The 22,082-nt window shown below is 39.0% G+C and overlaps 2 protein-coding genes across 2 annotated transcripts; one reads left to right on the forward strand and one right to left on the reverse strand.

The window, feature by feature from the left end:
* Positions 1 to 4,767: 4,767 nt before the first annotated feature.
* Positions 4,768 to 11,833, reverse strand: LOC309699802 (zinc finger MYM-type protein 1-like). Its single transcript, XM_082522994.1, has 2 exons — positions 11,578 to 11,833; positions 4,768 to 11,326 (listed from the first exon to the last, which is right to left on the reverse strand). Exon 2 carries the CDS (start codon positions 10,329 to 10,331, stop codon positions 8,562 to 8,564), a length of 1,770 nt encoding a protein of 589 aa, XP_082379120.1. The 5' UTR covers positions 10,332 to 11,326; positions 11,578 to 11,833; the 3' UTR covers positions 4,768 to 8,561.
* An 899-nt stretch (positions 11,834 to 12,732) lies between these two features.
* Positions 12,733 to 19,233, forward strand: LOC309699934 (uncharacterized protein). Its single transcript, XM_082523187.1, has 3 exons — positions 12,733 to 12,895; positions 15,060 to 15,407; positions 17,256 to 19,233. The coding sequence occupies exons 1-3, from the start codon at positions 12,841 to 12,843 to the stop codon at positions 17,423 to 17,425; spliced, it is 573 nt and encodes a 190-aa protein (XP_082379313.1). The 5' UTR covers positions 12,733 to 12,840; the 3' UTR covers positions 17,426 to 19,233.
* Positions 19,234 to 22,082: the final 2,849 nt, after the last annotated feature.

Raw genomic sequence — 22,082 nt, forward strand, 5'->3', positions numbered from 1 at the left:
ACTTAAAACATCAATTTTTAGTATATTTCTTGGACTTTGGGGGAGTAACACATGTGTTAAGTGTTTTACATTATTTAATCATTTCTCAGAAACAAGACATTTTTCTTTTCACTGACACGTGGCTTTAACCTGGGCAGGTCGAGGTGGGGAATAGTTGGTTTCAGAATCCCTTCCTGAATTCAAATCAACTTTTATTCCTTTTTATTGAACTTAACAAGTTTGGTTTGTTCAGTTTGTAGGTGACTTTGATCTTTCTTCTAATTATACTGCCAACAAATTTCATAATCATAATTAAAATCATTTAGGGCAACATGTTAATTGTTCTTCTGATGACAGCTGGGATACCTTGTTTTTACTCTTAGCCTATCCTAAACTTAACTTAGCAGCTAAATTTCCAGCCATTTCTCTTATTTGTCCATGTCATGACCACCTCTTGATAATATGGCCCCTCAAAATAGATGTTAGAAATCATTCCCATTGAATCAGTGAAATTAGAAGAGAGTGCAGAAGCTGAAGATAAGTGAAGAAAATACAAACTTCTATGTGCAAGGAAATGAAGGATTTTCTGACTCATGCACCACCAGTCAAAAGTTTGGAATCAGCTTCTCATTTCACGATTCTACTTTATTTTTATGACTATTTACATTGTAGATTCTCATTGAAGGCATCAAAACTATGAATAAACAAATATGGAATCATGTAGTAAAACAAAAAAGTGTGAAAGAATTCAAAACATATTTCATATTTTAGATTCTTCAAAATAGCCACCCTTTGCTTTGATTACTGCTTTGCCCACTCTTGGCATTCTCTTGATGAGCTTCATGATATAATCACCTGTAAGAGATGCTTTCCTAGAGATGCTGTGCACTTGTTGGCCCTTTATCTTCACTCTGGGGTCCATCTCATCCCAAACCATTTTGTTTACATGTAGATCAGGTGACTGTGGAGGCCATCTGGCACAGAACTCCATCATTTGTGGGTCTCATTTAGTCTTATTTAAGAAAAATCACTAAAACCAGAACTTCACTGGCACTCAATAATGTGGAACTGCTAAAACCACTTTAATTTTCTCCCATCTCATTTACTGTAAGTCACTTTCTCATAAAATACTGCTTAAATCTCAGTTGTATAGGTAGCATTTCTCTACCCATTATCTCAACAATTCCTTTTTGTAAATCTAATCCCCTGGTCATAGATAGCTGTTAATAATGTGCTCACTGATTTAATGAAGGATGATTCAAAATATAGTATGGCTGTTTCTCTAACTCTAAATAGTAAGAGCAGGCACATAACTGTGGTTTTGCAATAAAAATATGCAGAATGGTAATGATGGTTTTAACTTTCAGAGAGGAAACAGAAATGAACAGGGTGTGTTTGCAGAAGTGTGTTTCCACATTGCGTGACACGGCCACTCCATTAAACCATCACCTGATCCTGCACTCGATAAAGCTAGTTTGAATATCAAATGTGAAGGCAGTCTAATTTTACTGTTGCCTCAGCAACCATGCTTTATGTAAAGTATGAAACAAAGACTTTGGTGATGCACATTCATGACAGTCTGCACAGTTTTCTACCAAGGAAATTGTTATATGATATTTAAAAGCATTCTTCACCCTCCATAATCCTCATATATGCATCTTAGAATATCACGATGTGGAAGATGAACTTTATGTTTTCATTTGCATTGTCACAAATCACAAACAAAGACTTATATGAAACTGTGAATCGCCCACCGCTGGTCATTAAAAATAAAGCAGGTGTAAGGCTTCCCTTACCAAAGCTTGAAGCTACAGCCATCTGTTATCCTGTTTGCGCCATAGAATCAGTAGTGACAGTCACAGTGTGAGAGCAGCGAGCATTTGCTAGACTCTGATGTTTACAACTGTCTCACATTCACTACTTCTGTAGGTTTGTAAAATCCTGTCTTAGGCAATAAACTAACTGCATGTTTTGTTTTTCTGGATAATCCAGTGATTCTGACCTCTGTGGATTTTGTTTTGAAGCTTTTAATGTTGTCAGACAAACATGATACTGATGAAGCAGATATAAACTGATAGACTGCATTGTGTCGGTTGGTTAATAAACTGGCTCTGTTTTCTAAAAGGTAATATAAGTAGACACAAACATGCCTCTCTTCCACCCCAGCGTGGAGTCTATGCAAGTCTTGCTTACAATATATGCAAACATTAAAACAGTGACGTGTTTTCCCTAAACAGCCACTGAAACAATGAGGAGAAGTATACTCAGAAATGAACTAAACGGACAATGAGTTTTAATATTCAAATTCCCAGTAAGATAAATCATTTACAAAACACATATTCATAAAAAAAAATTTCCAAAATGTCTGAAAGTACAATTTGCAACCTTAAAAATTACAATATACCCAAAATCAGTGAACAAAAACAGGTGTTCCATCCCTATTACATATAATATATATAATATACCCATGTTCCATCCCTATTTAGCACAAAAAACATGGGTGATCTATATGACTGTATGGTATAAAAAAAGAATCAGATAAAAATAACGGACTCTTTAGATCACTATTTTTCTTATTTAAAGTAATCAAATGTGTTTTGGGGACTTTTACACTTATGAGTTAATACTTAGTAAAGCAACATACACCAAATCTAAACAAAGACTTTAAAGGGGGAATGTGTCGCATCTCTGAGTGTGAATCCCCACATATGTGACTCACAAATGGTGTCCTGCTGATTAATGTCCCACTACAACAGTGACATATGGAAGCTTTGTGTAACATAAATTAAATAAAAATAAAAATAATTAAAAAACAAAAAATAAAACATAGTTTTAAGGAAGTTCATTACCATCATATCTCAGCTACACTTACTGTGATCCTCATCACGACTCTCTGTCCACACAAATAAAGAAATAAATGAGCTGGCGTTTACACTTTTGCTTAATACATTTCTGCAGCTCGTCTGTTATTCATGCTGTAAAGAGAATTTATTTTTATCATATTGATTTAAAGCCAGTGTCATAGCAAGCTATCTTCAACTAGAGGGCGCTCTAACAATTCTGACAAAAAATTCTTAGGAATGCTTCCATAATCAGGTACTCTGGCTTCCTCCCAAACACATGCACTTAGTGGGGATAGGTTAATTGGAAACATTGGTTGTCTGTCTCTGTGTGTTAGCCCTGCGACAGACTGGCGACCCCCCTTACCCTGAAAAGGATAAGTGAAGGGGATGGATGGATGTTTCCATCACCTTACTGGATCAGTCCCATGATGGATTAGAGTAGTTCTCACAGAAAAAAGAGGGTCAGACAGACATGGTGTACCTAATAAAGTGTCTAGTAAATGTAAAATATATAATACTCATCTTTTCATATTTTATCAGTCTGAGGGTGTCCAGTTTATCACCTGCTGCTTTTTCCTAAATATTTCTCAGTAACATCAAAAAGATCAGATTTCAAAACAAACTTTACTTTTTAAATCTTTTTAAACCTAAAAACTGTGCAGAAGCTCCTTTTTAATCAGACCTACTGCAGCTATGTTTCATTTTGACCTCATGGTGGCACTCAGTGGACTATGGATGGGGTCTTCAGTAAATGTCATGAATCCTGAAAATGTTCTTTTTTTACTGTTCATAACAAAGTGTGTTTAAGTCAGTGACTTTAAAAAATCTATTTCATAGTCAGTAGCAGACTGCCTGAACAGACTGAAGTTTCCTCCTCGTTTTCTGATCCTTTCAGAGGCTCTAGGTTTTGGTTTCAGTCACATCTTTTCTTTGAGCTGAAACTACAAGAGATTCACTGTCAACCTCTAAATCTGACTACTTAAGATTGTTGTAAACATCATCAGCATGTGTCCTCGACACAGACTTTTGTAGAGATGATTCACAGCCAGCCTGACCCAGCTGTCTGTGACGGAAAACTGACCTCACTCAGCTTTCAGAGATAAAGGTACAGGTTGGGACACAGGATATGTGATATTTAGATTTAAGAAGATCTCCTAAGTCTTCAGTCCATCTTCTTCCACTTACCCTTGTCAGGGACATGGGGGGCTGGAGCCTAACTAGTTACCACAGGGTGAGAGGTGGGGTACACCCTGAACAGGTTGCCAATCTGTCACGGGGTTAACACAGAGACACACAACCTCACATGTGTGGGTAATTTAGAGTGACCAATTAACATAATGCCTCTAACTGCATGTCTTTGGACTGTGGGAGGAAGCCAAAGTGAGAAAACCCACACAAACACAAGTACCGTATGTATGAATGTGTGTGAATGTTACTTAGAAAGCACTTACAAAAATGTGCTTGTGCGAATGGGTGTGAATGAGTGAATGCACATAAAGCGCTTTGAGTGCTCAGAAGAGTAGAAAAGGTTCTATATAAGAACCAGTCCATTTACCATTTACAAGGAGAACATGCAAACTCCACACAGAAAGACCCCAGCCAGGTGGTGGAATCAAACTCGGGACTGTCACTGTGCCACCATTCTGCCGCTATTTTACTGTGAGTCAGAATAAAAAGGAAAATAGATTTAAATGCAAGGTTTAATGTTATTGGATTGATACATATATACCAATAAGACAGTGCACATCACTTTCACAACAGCGTTTGTTTTCAAAGGCTTCATGGCTTTTCCTATAATACCTGGTGGGCCGGTCTCTAGTCAAAATGGCCAGGTCGATTTTTTTTTGTCCCATTCCAGCTCTGCATTGTGGCATGTTCCACTGTGGCAGGCCAACGGGCTGGGCAGGCAGGAAGTAGGACCCAAAATGCAGGACGCTCAGACGAGGAAGTAAACTCAAAGAGGCTGCTTTATTGCAGTTGCAATGAAAAAACTCAATAAACATTACACTTGCAAAACAAACAAACAAAAAACTAGAAACCTAGGACCACTGAGCACAGAGGAAAACACACGTTATGAGCAGACAGCACGACAGACAACAGAAGAAAACACAGAGTTTATATACACAGAGGGAGTGATCAGGAAACAGGAAACAGGAGGGAGACATAGCTGGGATTAATTGGGCATAACAAGATAGGGGAAAGCAAAACTGAATGCAGTGACATGAAACACAGACCTTCAAAGTAAAACAGGAAACACATGGACTGAACTCCAGACATGTAAACTTAACAGACTGCGGAGACAGAACATAGAGACCTGAGACGTGGGACAGAAAGGCACAGAAGCCACAACACAGATGTAATTCATTAAGTAGTTCATTTTGTGCATAATTTTATATTGTTGTTGATAATAAATTAATTAAAGCAACAAAACAACCTGAAGGGCCACTTGGGAGCCGGTTCTCTTAAAAGAGCTGGAATTCCCATCACTACTGACCATGCATGGAGGGTTTCACCCCAAGTCCAGCACCCTGAGGCTGCATGCTAAGCAAAAGAAAAGAGGCCTGGGACTAGTGAGTGTCAGTACCACAGTCCAGGATGGGACAAGAACATCAACGAGTACATCAGGAAGAATGTTGAAACAATGAAACAATGTCATTGTTAGACCGCAAGTGTCCTGTGATTACGTGTAATTTTTGTGTAACATGTTTTGTAAAGGAAACAATAAAATAATAATGATAATATAAAATTCAATTAGGCATACAATGAATTGTGTACATCAATAATACTTGTTTTATTAGTCTTTCTATAATCACTTGAATACAATAAAAAAAAATCAGTATTACATGTTTGAACAGATTTTCTATTTATGAGAATTTTCGATCAACTCCTCTGTGACTTTAGTTTTACGTTAAGTAATGAGCCATGAAGCAGAATTCCAAAGATGTAGTATCAGAAGTAGCAGCTAAACTTCATAAAATATACTGCAAGCATATTGCTAAAAATAACTGCACCAGTGTTGTGTTTGACTTTTATCCTGTTTGAATCTGGTGTGTGTGAAACCTGCTCCTGTTCATGGTTTCTGTCATGATTTACACTCTCCTCTGTGTTTGTATGATGGTCCTGTCAAGGTTTGAGTTTCAGTGTTTTTTAAATTGTGGATTTTACGTGGAAAATGCTCAAACTTTGGGCAATTAATTAATATTTTCTGCTCTTGTAGGTTCAACGTGTTTATTATTGTAGAAATGACTATGAATAATCTTTATTTTAACCCAAATGTGTCTGTAGATGAACCCACGTGTGTCTCTAAACTACACAAAAACAAGTATTTCCAGTTGCTTTAATTAAAAAGAATCAGTAACTGCTAAATTCAAAACAAATAGTTTAAATAGCTACATTGCTGTAACATCTACAGACAACAAAATTTAACCAACCACTATCTAAAAATGGTCTTACTCTGCTGTCGAGCGGCACTGAAGCGCTCCAATAACTGAGGTCAGGCGCAGACAATAAAATGAGTGTGCAGCTCTCGGCCGAACTAAGAATCTGACAGGACAGTAAACTGGTGTAAAGGATGGAGGAATCCCATCATGTTGTACAGTTCATACTCCGTATTTAGAGCAGAGTGTCACAAAAAAAGCTGCTGTTTATTTCTAACATTCATTTTAACAATGAAGAACAAATAACAGTTCATGCACTGCACAATGTTCTCTGTGAGATTCACATAGCAGACCTAGCAGGTGTGTCTAAAATTGTGGCCAGTGAGTGTATGCACTGTGTAAAAAGTCACAGATGAATAAGAGCCAGTAGGTGGCAGCAGAAGAGCTTCAGTTTGCTCAACAAGTGATGGTTTTCATCACCTTGAGTCTGGCCTCAGTTTGACTGCCTTCAGCAGGCCTCATGTCCCATCAGTGATATATTAATACATAGTAACATATGAATCTCTGTGTTGCTCTTAAAATGGACGAACAGATAAATACAGTGGTGAGAAATAGTTTTTAAAACCTTTTATTTCTTTTTGTGACTTGGAGAGAGTCTTACACGCATTTGTGACCACTCGCCTTGATTATTGTAATGGACTTTATATTGGTATTGATCAGGCTTCACTATCACACTTGCAAATGGTCCAGAATGCTGCTGCTCGCCTATTCACAGGGTTACGCAAACGTGAGCACATTACCCCTGTTCTTGCCTCTTTACACCTGTTGCCTGTCCGTTTTAGAATTCATTTAAAAATTTTATTGTTTGCTTTTAACGTTTTAAATGGCCTGGCTCCTATTTACCTGTCAGACCTTCTACACCTGTACACTCCACAAAGGTCGCTTAGATCAACTGACCAGTCACCCCTTGCTGTCCCCTTGTTTAGACTGAAACAACTGGGGGACCAAGCTTTTGCTGTTGTGGCCCCCAAATTATGGAATAAACTGCCCCTCCATATTACACTGGCCCCAAACACTTGAAATGTTTAAATCACTTTTAAAAACACACTTTTTTTCAAAGGGGTGTTAGAAATGACTGAAAGATTAATTGGCTCTGTTTTGAGTTTTGTTCAAAAAAGAATGACTTCATATAGGGAAAAATATATATCACATGTGCAGGACACCTTAAACTAGTTTTTTAATTAAGCAGCAAGGCAGAACAAAGTCGGGCCTGTATCAAGACACGCGAACTAAACCCCAATTCAACCAGACCCAGAACTGATCCAGAATTAAAACAGGACTACAACAGTTCAAAATCAGGACTATTTAGGATTTAACCAAAACAGAACCAGAATCAGAACTAGATGATAGTAGCACTAAAAATCATCATAGACCTGCACTACACTTATTTTTTTAATTCTACCAAAGTCCACTATTTAGATTGAGAAAAGTTTATATAATTATTTAGCCTTGTTGTGCAAACAAGCCTGCATAACTTAATAAATATAGAATTTGAAAAATAACAAACCTAAAAAGAAACACCAGGTACTAGATACATGAGTACCTATGATATGATTACTTTTGGTAAACAACCATTTGACTAACATGTGTGTCTCACCTGCTCTCTCTCCCTCTCTCTCCCTCTCTGTGCTGACAATCAAGCCAAACACCAACATCATCAAATATACAGTTGAAACCAGATATTTACATACTCTTCAGATAAAAACACAAACACTTTTTTAATTGTAACATCAAGTCAGACTAAATGTTTATTTTTTTTTAGGTTGATAAATATAAAAAACATATTTGTTAACTTTAAGAGTAAAGAGAGAAACTGTCTGTATTTCTTAATTGTAAATGGCACCAAACTGTATTCAAAATTGAGCCACACTTAGCTCTACTTTACTCTTTAAAGAGTTTCAGGCAAAGTTACACTAACCCTAGTTTCCTAGCTGACGCTAACAAATGCTAATGTTAGCCTCTGATTTGGGCTGCTAAAGTAAAGACTTTTAGCTAGCTGATCAGCAGGGGTGTCACTAGGTTTTAAGGACAGGGGGGGCTTAGCCCCCAAGAGATGCACACGACATGAACGAACGTAGTGAATGAGCACAAAATTTCACAAACAGAAAACAAAGACTGAGAAATTGTTTTCCTACTTTTTTGGACAGATTAAACATCCTAGGCCACCAATAGATCTATTGTTTTATTTCAGTCTGCTTTATAATACAGTACAACAAAAAAACAGAGGAAATGTGTTTGCTGCATCAATAACAAGAAAAAAACTGAAAATAAAAAAGTACATTTTTCTGGCTGCAATCACCAGTTACTTGGTGGGTGGAAGCATCAAAGAATGACGTCTGTTTTTAAGAGTGGCAAATCGGTCAATCACTCTGTTGTGACTCAGATGCTGAAGCGTGTCTTTTTCAATAGACATGACTGCAAGACTGTGAAGTCTTTTCTGACCCATTGTTTGACGCAGCCAGGAGTGCAGCCGACGCAGTGCACTAAAGGACCGTTCGCACGAGCAGCTGCTGACAGGCACTGTTAGGGCAACTTGGATGGTTGCCTTCAGAGAGGGAAACATGTCTGAATCAAGGAGGTTGTACACAGACAACATATTTTTGGGTGGACATCCAGCCTCTGTTTTCCGGGTAAGAAAGTTTCTGGCCACCAGAACCTCCTCTTTTTTCAGGTCAAGTCTGTAGTGCTTTGCAAGTTCATTCAAGTGTGGTTCACTCAAGAAGTTCTCAGATTTAGGACTGCATGCCTGGACGCCTTTTAGCAGCCCTGCATCTACACTGCAAAATCTTTGATCAAGCTCGCCAACCAACCGATCCACACAAGGGAAAAGTAACTCTCTTTTCAATGTGTCTGAGTTGTTCAATTCAGTGCGTGTACCCACAGTTGCCTCCAGGACAAAATCCTCCATTTTCCTCTGTTTGTGCCTTGTCTTGGCACCTGGTTCAGGGATACTGTGGGTGTTACACAGGGCCTTGGTTTTCTCATACAGCTCTGTAGCAAATGCATCTGAGTGTTTGCCCTTAAGTGTGTCACACACAGCTTGTTTGCAGATAAAAGCTTCTGCCAGGCCTAAAGTCTCTTTCTGCAGGAATTTGTGGAGTCCTTCGGTTACAGACAGAATCGACTGAAACATCAGTAGTGCATAGACTGCTGAGAACTTGTAGAGCTTTGCTCTGAGACCAACAGCTATGGGGGATCCAATTGCAGATAGGCACTCCAAAATGGCAGGCAATGTCTCAAGAACTGCACTGATTGATCGCAACTGACATGCCCAGCGAGTGTTTGAAAGTTGCACAAGCTCAGTTTTTGTCAATCCAAGCTTTGCCCGAGTCTCCATGAACTTATGATGATTGACTAGGGAGGTGCTGAAGAAAGAATACACACACTCCAACAAGCTGAAAAGCTCCACAGCCTCTGGGGCAGCCTTGCAAGTATTGCACAAAACCAGGTTGAGTTGATGAGCATAACAATGCACATAGATAGCCTCAGGATGGAGCCTTCTAAAATGTGCTTGTACACCTCCAGTGGAGCCACTCATAACGGCTGCACCATCATATGTTTGTGCTACACACTTAAGCTCTGCAAGACCATAGTTTTGGATCTGCTGCTGAATCTCATTTGCAATGGACTGGGCATCAAATGATTTTATCTCTGCGAGTGCAAGGAAACGCTCCTTCACTGCCCCCTCTGACACGTACCTGACACAAACAGCTAACTGCTCTGCCTTTTTATCCCTTGCCTCATCCACCATGATGGAATAGACTTTAGACTTTGTCATTTCAGATACAATGACACTAGTAACTTCCTGGGCACAACAGTCAATCATGTCATTCTGGGATGTTGGTGAGATATACTGTGCATTTGATGGGGGATTATGTTTTTGAAGAAAAGGATCAAACTCCTTCAAAAGCTCCATGCACGCAAGAAAATTCCCTCTGTTTGGGCTGTCTTCACCTTCATCATGACCATGAAAAGGGAGTCCCTGTCTCCCTAACATAGAGGTGACTGCAACAATTCGTCTGAGATACTCTCTTCTTTCGACTATCTCACTCACATTTGCAGTTGCTATCATCTGTGCAACGTTTCCCTGTTTGCTAGTTCCCTGGTAGCTTTTTCATGTAACAACACTGTCCTTATGTGTTTGTGCCATCTCATGCTTGCCAAAGATGACTAAAGCTTTCTTCCAGTTCTTGCAACCGTTACTGACCAAACTATCATGTTTGATGTTTTTGCCAAACACTCTACATGGGAAGCAGAAAGCTGCACTCTGGTTGACTGAATATTCTAACCAGTTGTGCTTTTCAAACCAGCTGTGGTTAAATGCTCGCTTCTGTGTACCAAAAGTATCATGTGGATAGCTCTTCAGCTTCACCTGTCTGGGCCCTGTGTCTTTGTCACCTAAATCAAACCCTGTAGTAGAATGAGTTGCTGCAGCTGCTTCATCATTTTCCCTCTCTTGGCCTGTTTGCTCTCCTCTCTCTGTAATAACTTGATCTTCCTCTGCCTCTCGATCTATTTGCTGCAGCTCCTCTGTCTCTCCTTGCTCTCTCTGACTTGAACTTGCCTGTTGACCTTTTTCTCCCTCAGCCACTCCTTCTGCCTCACCCTTCAAGATACATTAAAACATACTGAATTGTAATGTAAATTGCTAATATCATGACTTCTGTTGCTTCCAAATATTTTGAAGTTACAAACATTATATTTTGAGCACGCATGTGACTAAAATGGTTGCAATTTAAAGCCCTGAAAAATATTACTAAATTACTTGAATTGAAGTAATATTAAAATAGAACCCTCAAAAATATGTGAGTCAGGCTAATTTGACTTATATACATATCTCTCTCTTTGCTCTCTCCACTTTCTAACCTTGACTCTCCTAAATAAAAGCTCAAGTTAAACAGGTCTTATATGTTGTACCGTGACTGAAATGTTTCATATTTCATATCCATATTGAGTCCCATAAAATTCTAATCAGACTGTCTCCATCACAAATGACTCCATCCTTTGACTCTCCTCTCCAGCAGACGTCTCTCCCCTCTGCCTCTCTGTGCTCCTCTGCCCTGACTCCTACAGGTTAATGGGGATGGAGTGATTATTATTATTTCCACTGATGATGACCATACCTGAATGAGCTCAGCTGGATTTTTCAGAGCTAAAACGAGTGACAGAAATTAACATTATGCTAACAATTTAACTTAGTGCGCTAGCCAGGTTTTTATTTACAAAATGGGGAGCACCTGGTTCATTATTTACATGGGACTCTCTGCTGTTAGCTGGAGCTAACTAATTGTTACTACCAGCCAGTGATGAAGACTTACTTTCTTGAAAAACTTGCGTATATCCATGATTTCTTGCCGTTTGCCACATGTACGCTAGTGTGTCCGCAGGTGTATACGAGCGGAGTGTAAAGTAGCAGTGAAAATGAGGACTGGATTTTCAGTCATGTGGATGTCCCCTGTGAACAACTGGAAGGGATTGGATAACGAAGCACTGACGCTACCTTAACAATGTAAAGCGAAAGGGACCAACCGAGTTATGATCATATTTGTGTGAATAGCGACAGGTTTATATTATTATTTCTTTAAACCCATATTCCTGCATCTTTATATTGAATTTGTCTGCAAGTTCTGTAAAAAAAAAAAATCGAATAAGTTAAAAAAAAAAAAAAAACCCACCAAATTATTTAGGGGGGCTTAAGAATATTTTAGGGAGGCTTCAGCACCCCTAAAATAGGCCTAACGACGCCACTGCTGATCAGCATAGATTAATTTAATCAGCCTGTTAACCACCGTCTGTAGTGGTAATATTATTGAAAGTATAGTTTCACCTCAGCACATTTACAATTATGTCTATTTTGTAGCACATAGAAATGTTTAGGTAATAATTAAAGACACACAATTAAAATAAATAAAGACAATTGATAAGTGTATTTGGTAATACTGAAGCTTAAAGGAATTTGTTCAATTCTAAACTACCATTCGCTTTAATTTTCCGCCAAAATCTCCGGCGTCAACATGAGTCGCTTACCTTGTCCGTCACTTCCGTCCGAGTAAGAATTAAACCTGCAGTGACCGCTGGCGAACACTAGAGGGCAGCCAGTGAGCTCTGTTAGAACCATGCTAAGTTAACTTTGTTGTCTAAATGTTGATGCTGGTTCACTGATTCACACTGAAGATTCAATAAGGTTCATTGTCATTACACAAGATATTTACAAAAATACACAGACGGAAAGCAGATATTATTTCTACAGCATCTACAGTGGAATAATAAATTTAAAAAAAAACAATTAAACAAAACCTAAATAAGGATCATTTTAGGGTGTCATGAATGTGGGCTCGAGGCACTTTCCCGTGTTCACTTTGCGCTTTCTCCTACAAAAACAACAAAAACAGGAGAGAGAAACATTGAATGCAGCTTCAGGGTTAAAAGCACGCTGTGACGGCTGATGTAGTTCAGGTGGGTGTGTCCCTGAACGCAGCAGACTGCCCCTTGCCTCAGACTGCTTTTGGCATGACACCAGATTTACACAAATCGAGTTTCCAGCAGCTTCAGGAGGGTCAGTTGTGAGTTATTCAACAGAAATGTCTCACATCCTTCTTCTTCTTCTTCTGACTTTTGAGACTGTGGCATTAGAAGGTGAGTAGCTAAAAATAAAATTAAAAATTAAAAAAAAAAACTGCTGGCAGTCTGACAAATGCTGTGACTCACAATTTTTTAGAGCACGTTTTTTTTAACAGCTGTTCAAATGTAAACATCAATAGCAGCGTGTTTGCAGCAGGACGGGACGTGCGAATAGCTTGGAGGAGATTGTTCCAGAGGACCTCTGGTCTTTAGCCGTAACCTATGATTCCACCAAGAACAACTGATCCCAGTGCTCTCGTGGGAGTATACAGGCGGAGGAAATCTCCGGAGCTGGAGACAGAGATTGTTATTTGCCAGGTCTTTAATCTTGTCTGGAGTTCCCCCACCGCTATCTTACTGGAACTAAAAGAAAAGAAAAGACTGGAAAAATTACATTAACAAAACTGCTGAACTACACAGAGCAGCAGAGTTGAGTATGTGGAGTTAATCTCATTTAAAAACTTGCCACATCTTCTCTAAGTCACAAGGGCTGGCTTCATTCTTCTGTTTAACTAGCGTGTCTGTCGGTAGATGCTTATGATAAGATACTATAATTAGTCAAGTCGCATCTTGCTGATCTTGTCGTGTTTGTTTTTGGGAGTTTTTTGTCTCCCTCTGAGGGATTAAACCTTTCTCGGGACATACTTCTTGCGTTGTACTTGCACACAGTCAGTGTGCATAAACACGACACAGTAGTTTTAAGTTGTCAGATTGTCAACATATTTAGATTACTGATACATCAGCTACACAAGAAATATGCAGTTATCAGAATTTTTTCCTCCCCTTTGTTTTCCCCAGTATGTTGCGTGCACTATGTTATAGGTATGATGTCACTATGAATTTTTTTATAACATATCAAAAGTTTACTGGTGTAATTGCAGACATTTCTTCATGAACCCAGAAAATGACCTCATGTGTTACAACTCTATCACATCTTATTGCATTTGGCGTCATAGCTCCCAGACATAGGTTTATAGTTTGTTCATACAAGTGTGACATCAGCGTATGTGCAAGTAATCTGTCAGGTCCACAATATTGTACTTTTGTTTTCTGCAGTGGTAGAAATGAAACCATTAAGTTGGAAGGAAGCAAAGAAAAGGAAACTCTTAATTTAGGCTCTACCAATCCTCATTTTCCTGTAAAGGAACTGAGTGTGCCACGTGAAATAAAAGAGACTTCACAACCTGTTCGCTAATCCGTGACCTTTCTCTTGCTTTGTACACACTCCTCATGTTTGTTATTTGATCCTGCACTCTCACTATTTACACTTTATACTTGCCCAGTTGGCATGGCATACCCACAATTTCAATGTGCATGTCCAATGAGAATAAAGGTCTATTCTATTCTATTTTATTTTATTCTTATTTACAAATCTGTGTCATTGTGGGTTCTTAGCTACACATGTGGTAACAGTCAACAGAGTTTAGCGATTCAGAACAGCATGAGGAAATTAATGTGTTATTTTAAGGAAATATTCTTTTAAAATAGCCACAAAGTCTGATCCATAACACTTTGTACCGTATGATGAAAGTCTGGTTTTCCTGGAGAAGAGCTTGTTACTCAAGGCATTTCAAGATTTCAAGAAAGTTTTTGATCCCTTGAGGTGATCTTAAATAACCCAGACAGACACAAACAAACATCGAGTGCTGTAATCTAAGTCAGTAGCTTTTGCTGCCTCTTTTCTGTAAATGAACACATGGGTAGGTTAATAACGACTGAGGAGGATGAGTTTGCTTTTATTCTTTTCTCTTCTTGTGCATTCACACGAGCAGGTGACGCATGCACATTTATGGAGGACGCTTTCCCCAACAAGCAACAGAAAAGTAGGCCCATAACAGCCTCTGGCCTACATCTATCAAGGACATTTGTCACTGTGTGTGAAAGTGCATCATCAAGAGGAAATTAAAAAAAAAAAAAAAGCAGATTTCTCTTTGGTCGCTGGCCTTGTTTTGGAAATATGTCGAGCTGCAGGAATCCATTACTTTGATTAATCCACTGATGTTTTTTTAAGACTTCCTCGATCCAAATAGTTCCTGTCAGATGTCTCTTGATATGCTCGTCTACTGAAAAAAAAGAACTGTACAGGAGGAGTTACACCAGCATTTCTACACAATATGTCGTAAAGAAATGGATCGCAACATCTTATCAATGTTTGTTCTTTTTGTCTTTGGTCACACAGATATAACAGTGAGGTGTGGACAAGATGTCACTCTTCACTGTCAGGATCCCAGGGGTGTAAATATCACCCTGTTAGAGTGGAGCATACCTGAGATTAAGTCAGACGGATACGTCTTCTTCTACCGAAACCGGCGCTCATATGAAAGCTACCAGCACGAGCGTTTTAAAGGCCGAGTGGAGCTGGCACACCCGTCTATGAAAAACGGAAACGTTTCTGTGATTCTCAAGAACGTCAACGTCAACGATACAGGAACATATGAGTGTCGGATTATAACCAGTGATCTCAGCAGCGGTCAGAGAGTTCACAGTGAGTCCAGGCAGTCCATCGACCTCACAGTCATAGACTCTGGTGAGTTGAGAGGTCCACCTTACTACTTATTCTTCTTCTGACTTGTAGGGACATGCAGAGCCAAAGTGCAGCCCTCGCTGCACTGCTAAGCACAAAAGAGCTTTTTGTGTCTGTGAACTGTGACGCTGGCTTTTTGCACCCCCACAGATGTTCTCTGAGGGAAGCATTGTCTGTCCATGCGTGGTAAAAACAGAAGACCATGCTTGTTATTTTCCACCATTTGATTTCAAAAACAAAAGAAAAGGAAAAAGAGACACAAAAAGCCCCAACTTTTGCCACTGCAGAGGATTTATTTATCTTTTTTGGTCTACTTTCCACGAACTTGACGTGGTTTGAAAGATCACTGCAGTCTGCAGTTAACATGATCTTTCTACTTGTGTTACGTGACATATGCTGATGCTTCCTGCAGTGGCGTGTGAGTGGTGATAAATCTGATCTGACGTAGTTGTTTATTGGCCCCGTTTTATTTTCATTCAGACATCTGTTATTGCTCATTTTCCTGTGTGTGATTATACCAGCCGAGTGCATTTTACTTCTTTGACTGTCTTAGAGTTTTGAAGGTGGTGGCGCAGTGAACCGAGAAAAAGGCAAAGAGCTGATAGCCAGAGGCTCTGAGGCTGGCACAGATGTCGGACATGAGAACTGTTTAAACTGAGTTTGATGTTGTAGAGTGCCTATGGCAGAGTAAATTATAATGCAGAAAAATATGCATGATATGACTGGATCATAGTTGTTGTAGCATTAATATGTGCATCCTTTTAATGTATAAAATGGAAATTTTATTCAGTTATGCTGCTCGGTGGTTTTATCTATATTAATCCAGCAATATATATCAGTAGACTTACAACTAAAAGTGTAAAATAATGAACTAAAGTTTCAGATTTCATGTGGTGCAGTGTCACCCTGCACTCTGCTCTTTGGGTGCACCCCTGCTTTTTTTCTTTCTGTGAGGAAAATGTATTTCAATTCAATTCAATTTTATTTATATAGCGCCAAATCACAACAAAAGTCGCCTCAAGGCGCTTCATAGATACAGAGAAAAACCCAACAATCATATGACCCCCTATGAGCAAGCACTTTGGCGACAGTGGGAAGGAAAAACTCCATTTTAACAGGAAGAAACCTCCGGCAGAACCAGGCTCAGGGAGGGGCGGGGCCATCTGCTGCGACCGGTTGGGGTGAGAGAAGGAAGACAGGATAAAGACATGCTGTGGAAGAGAGACAGAGGTTAATAACAGATATGATTCAATGCAGAGAGGTCTATTAATACATAGTGAGTGAGAAAGGTGACTGGAAAGGAAAAACTCAATGCATGATGGGAATCCCCCAACAGCCTACATCTATTGCAGCATAACTGAGGGAGGATTCAGGGTCACCTGGTCCAGCCCTAACTATATGCTTTAGCAAAAAGTAAAGTTTTAAGCCTAATCTTGAAAGCAGAGATAGTGTCTGTCTCCCAAATCCAAACTGGAAGCTGGTTCCACAGAAGAGGGGCCTGAAAACTGAAGAATTTAGAAGTATATATTTATATTTAAGTTTATATTTCGTTCTGTTGCTTGCTGTTGAGGGTTTTTTTTTTAAAGGTACCTTTAAGGTACTTTACCTAATACACATGCAAGTGTTTGAGAGAAAAAATAAAAGCGTTGGTTTCTGAAACATGAGCACAGTGATGTGCTCAGTGTTTATGATCCAAGCGCCTGCCGATACTTTTATTACTTTTCTGACAGTTACGTCACTGTTGGACGTTATGACCTCTGCTAACTGCCAGGCGTATTTCAGTGTAAAAGAAGAAATGCTGTCAGCATACCTCAGGCCTCTCACCTGTTTTGTTTTTGTTTTTCTCTTCAGGAGATCCGACTGTAGAACACAAGGACACGCATGATTTAATTATCATTATTGTTGCAGTTGTAAGTTGTCTTATTGTTGGCGTTTGTGTTGCAGTATTTTTCATCCGAAAATGGAAATCATCAACACGCGGCAACTCTTATGAACATCCACCTGAAATGTTAAAGAGTTGATCTGAAATGTTTGAGACGATGTGTGAAGCATTGTTATTTAGTGAGCAGACAGCATAAACAGAGCGTCTGTTGACAGCACTCATCTCACAGCAACAAGGGTTCGATGCACCGCTCCTCTGATCTCGAGTCACATTCGGGAGTCATTTTCTCCCAACAACCATTAAAAGTAACATTACATCAATACTGTGGCTGCAACAAGCTTTTTATAGACTTTAAATCTGTTTATTTTTCTTCTTTTTTCTTTTAAGTTTAACTTTATTCTGTGCATTTTTCTGCAGAGCTTGATTTTACCGTGAGAACAGCAGGTGAGCGTAGTGGAGCTTTTAGCAGGTAGAGAGGTGGAGGAGACAGACGTAGAGTAGATCAGTTTATGTAAGCTCTGATTAGACGGGGCATTAAGATGGGGCCACAGTAGCACGGTTAGCAAGTTCTCTCAGTGAGTTAAGCACTTTATTAACTTTAAGTTTTTATTTTGCACTTTTAAACACTTGATTTATTTCTGTTTGTGGCAACTGCAGCCAATCAGCCACCTTCCTGCTTTCTGTCCATCGCCCCCATTAGAAATAATGACTCAATGTAATCTAATATGTGATTATAGTATACCCATGATATTTATTTAATAAAATATAAAAACCATTATCATAATGGTTTTATTGTGTTATTATATGAGTTGTGGAAAGTTCTGAGTTGGATCTGTAAATATCAGAAACCTTATCAGTGATTTAAATTCAGCTGATCTCAAGTTCAGATCTCCACCTCGGGCGTGGCTGTTTTTAGACTTCCATCATGACATCTTGTTCTTGTTCCTCTGTGCAAAATACACAGTTGATCTTTCAGCGTTTTTCATTTTCAGGACTTCACATGAGCATTAATCTGGTGAATAGAGAGGATTTTCAATCTGAAGACGTTTTAACACAATCTGAGTCAGTTGGTGCTTTCAGCCCTGACAGTTTGGCTCGTTTCCTGTTCTGATGCCTCAGGATCTCGTCCTTTCTCCTGATCTGCATCCTCGCCTATTGTGCTGCCTGAAGGTGTTGAAACTCATCAGTACACTGCTCAGTCGTGAAGTTCCGGTTGGTTTAAAATCTAATTTGTTTGTCATTTGTACGTTTGAGGTGTGTGGTGAGGCTGCAGAGCGCTCTGTGGCAGAGGTCAGAGAGGGACTTCCTCTGAGATCTAAAAGCAGCAGCTGCTCTGAAAACAGTCCAGAGGTTTCTGGTTTTTATCGATCCGTTCTCAGGCCTTTTCAGAATTTATGTCTTTGACTAGTGTACTCAATGTTAATGTTTCACTTGTTGTTTTTTGTTTTGTTACCCACCACTGATCACACCACCGTCAGTACAAATGTTGTGGATCCAATCTGACTCTGAGTGATGAGCTGAGTCCATTGTAAATATCCACTGTCATAAAAAGGGGAATAAAAAGGATATTTGAAGATCAAAAGGGGACAGTGCAATGAGCAAAATAAAAGTGGAAGAAGATGGACGGATGTTCAAAACTAAAACCTGAATAAATGAAAGTGAGCAGGACACGAGGTCGTATCAGGAATTTGAAGGAAGATCGAGGTATGAAAGCCTGTGGAGGGAAATGGAGCCTCACTCTGTTTTTTGTTATGTTTTCTTATGTTATGTGGCTCAAATTAGGAGATGATACATATTTTCTGTGTATTCGTATGTATGCATTTGAACATGTTCATTTCTCTGTACCATGTTTTTATATTTCTCCTTTGTTTGTTGTGACATAATTTTTTGATATTTATTGTTGTTGATCTGATCACAGAAATAAAATGAGAGCCTCACGCATCACAAGTAACAGAGTGAAGGGTTTGTTTGTTTGGTCTTATTTCCTTTGGGGCCTTTTTTCTCTGATTGAAGTAAAAATGGGGAAATTATGTCATTAACTTGAGCCTGTTTACATCTGTGCATTTTCTCTTCCTTCATTTAAGTCTGAGTAACTCTGTAATTCTCTGTGTTTTGTCCTAAATACTTTCCTGTAAAAATTACTTTCTTAGTTAATGTAGAAGTCCAGCATTCAAATATGTTTAGATTTCTATTTGACAAACTAAAAAACGAGTTCAATCAGCACAGTCAAGAAGAAAAGTATTTCCTCTAACAGTGACTGGTACTGTTTTTGGGCTGTCGCAGGGATGGCTGCAGCTCATTTCAGATCCTCTTGGGTTATTTCCTCTCATGATTAAAACTCTGTTTACAGAAACACAACACAGTGTAAACCCTCCAGACTTAAACTGTCACTCAGTAACTCTTTTTTTTTTTTTTTTTCCAGAGCTAGCAAAGCTTTTTAAAACCTTATTTTGGGCAAAGTCAGCAATTATTTTTGAAAACACTTGATGTCAGGTTTGTACATGTGGTTTTTATGTCTTGGGGATAATGTCCTGTATATAATAACTACCAAAACAGCTTTTCATGAAAGTTGCAGACGTGGTGCCACAGATGAGTCCGTCCTCTGGAGATGACGGCTTAGTTGTCCCGTTCAAAAGATCGTGACTTCCAGCACCTTCAACACTCCCTCACATCCAGACTTTAAAGGATCCATTAAGGTCTGTTTTTATCTTTCTTTTTCCAACAGGAACTGGTTTCATGTATTTATTTATTTTCTCTGTCATCATAAAGTCATGCTGGTAGTGGTGAATCTTCAGCGTCTGCTATTCGCGCGGTGCCCTTTGCTTCCATAATAATAAAAAAAAAAGCAGCTGACTGTCAGTCACCTTGTTTTGAACAGTCAGAAGCCACGAGTGCAGCTCGTGAACTCTGTCATAACCGCAGGCAGAGCTCAGGAGACGTGTAGTGCAGTGACTTGTAGATAAACATTTATGATAAGGTGGGGACTGGTGGAGTGTGACTTTTCACTTCGGGAAACTGAAATGAGGCAGAAGGAGACTCCTCTGTGCACAGCCTGTAAATAATCGACTCAGCACAGCACAAACACTACTGGTCAGAAATTTGATTTAATCAATTTCATGACATCATCATTCCAGAATTAAAGCAGAAATAATTTAGAGGGTGAAGCTGCACATTTTCTCCTCCTGTGCTGTTTCACTAATGTTCTTTGCTGTGGATGTTTCCTGTTTGACAAAAACAGCCACATAAACAACTGCACGATCCCCAGAATCAGATCATCAGATTGTTGCTGTACTTTCTTTGGTTTCAGCTGGTGCTGTGAACAGGATGCGGCCAGAATAAATAATTAAACTAAACCTATGGACACTGTGTGTGTGTGTGTGTGTGTGTGTGTGTGTGTGTGTGTGTGTGTGTGTGTGTGTGTGTGCGCATGCAGGAGAGCCCCTGAACATGAACATCTGTTTCTTCCCCCTGAGTTTTAAACTTGGAGCAAAACAGAAACAGGCCTTGTAGTGAGCAGTGATGGTGGTAAAGTGGCTGTGCTCATGAGGGGAAGAGAGATGTGCTGCCACCTGTTGGCTGTAGTTTGTCACTGAAGCTTTAATTAAACATTAGATTTTATTCTCATGAATTAATTAACTTTGAAACATATTCTTTAAAAAATGTTTTTCACATGTCAGAAATAAATATCAAAAACACTCTTGGGGCTTTATTATGTACACTGTTACACCTGTCCAATTACTTTTTTCAAGTAACGAGTAAAGTAAGGGATTACTATTGCAAAAACGGTAATTAGATTACCGTTACTTTCCCGTAAGCACGCTGCGTTACTAAAACCATGATTTATTTTTTTTTGCGAGAATGTCTCATGACAGTGACGTAAGCAAGTGCGACGTTCGTGGCAACAGCTGTGTGCAGATCAACAATGGAGAATATATCAAGTGTGGGAGAGAGTATGAGCGTGCAGCGTTTAAAGTGTGGAAGTACTGACCTTACTTTGAGTTTGATTCCATAAAAAGTGACAAAAACATTAGTGTCCATTGTGCGTGGGAAGAAAACTTCTTTTTACAGCGAAAAAAACCCTAAACTTCCAAGCAAGCACCGAGTGCACTAGGACCTAAATTCACAGAGAAACTCGCGGATTCTTCAACTGACCGTAAACCTCCGCCTACCCTACTCCTGCTTTACAGGTGAAAATAGAGCAACAGGACCGCTGAGTCTTTGACTTTATTTATTTTCTGCTGTGTTTTACTTGCATCTATTTGAAAGACTGAGTGTAAACACAAAAAATATTTTATTTTATGTGCTGGAATGTGCAGAAAATAGGTTTAAATGTTAAACAAATTTCTTCCAGTCAGTCAATGTTGCATGTAATGAAATTTTTGCTTGATGCATAAAGTTAAAAGATTAAAACTGATGAAACAAGTTTTAAAAAGAGACTTTTCCATTTGATTACATTTTGTATGATGGATTATGCAGAAAAAGTAGAATTGGGCTGAAAGATCTATCGCTTTATCACCTCTTCAGGTTTGTAAATCGTGTTTTAAAAAGTAACTAAGTAATTAATTACTTTTGAAAATAAGAAATCAGTAAAGTAACGGGATTACTTTTTGGGGAAGTAATCAGTAATTAGTTACTGATTACTTTTTTCAAGTAACTTGACCAACACTGCACATCAATAGCACCAACACATAATTTTAATTTTAAGCTGCACACGTGAGTCTTTGTTCCTGTGCAGTGTGTGCTGAGGTCGGAAACATCTGTGACGTCATTCAGTCTTAGACAGTCTGGAGACGTCG

Source organism: Aulonocara stuartgranti (genome assembly GCF_965226115.1).
Source record: "Aulonocara stuartgranti genome assembly, chromosome: 23".
Classification (NCBI taxonomy): Eukaryota; Metazoa; Chordata; class Actinopteri; order Cichliformes; family Cichlidae; genus Aulonocara; species Aulonocara stuartgranti.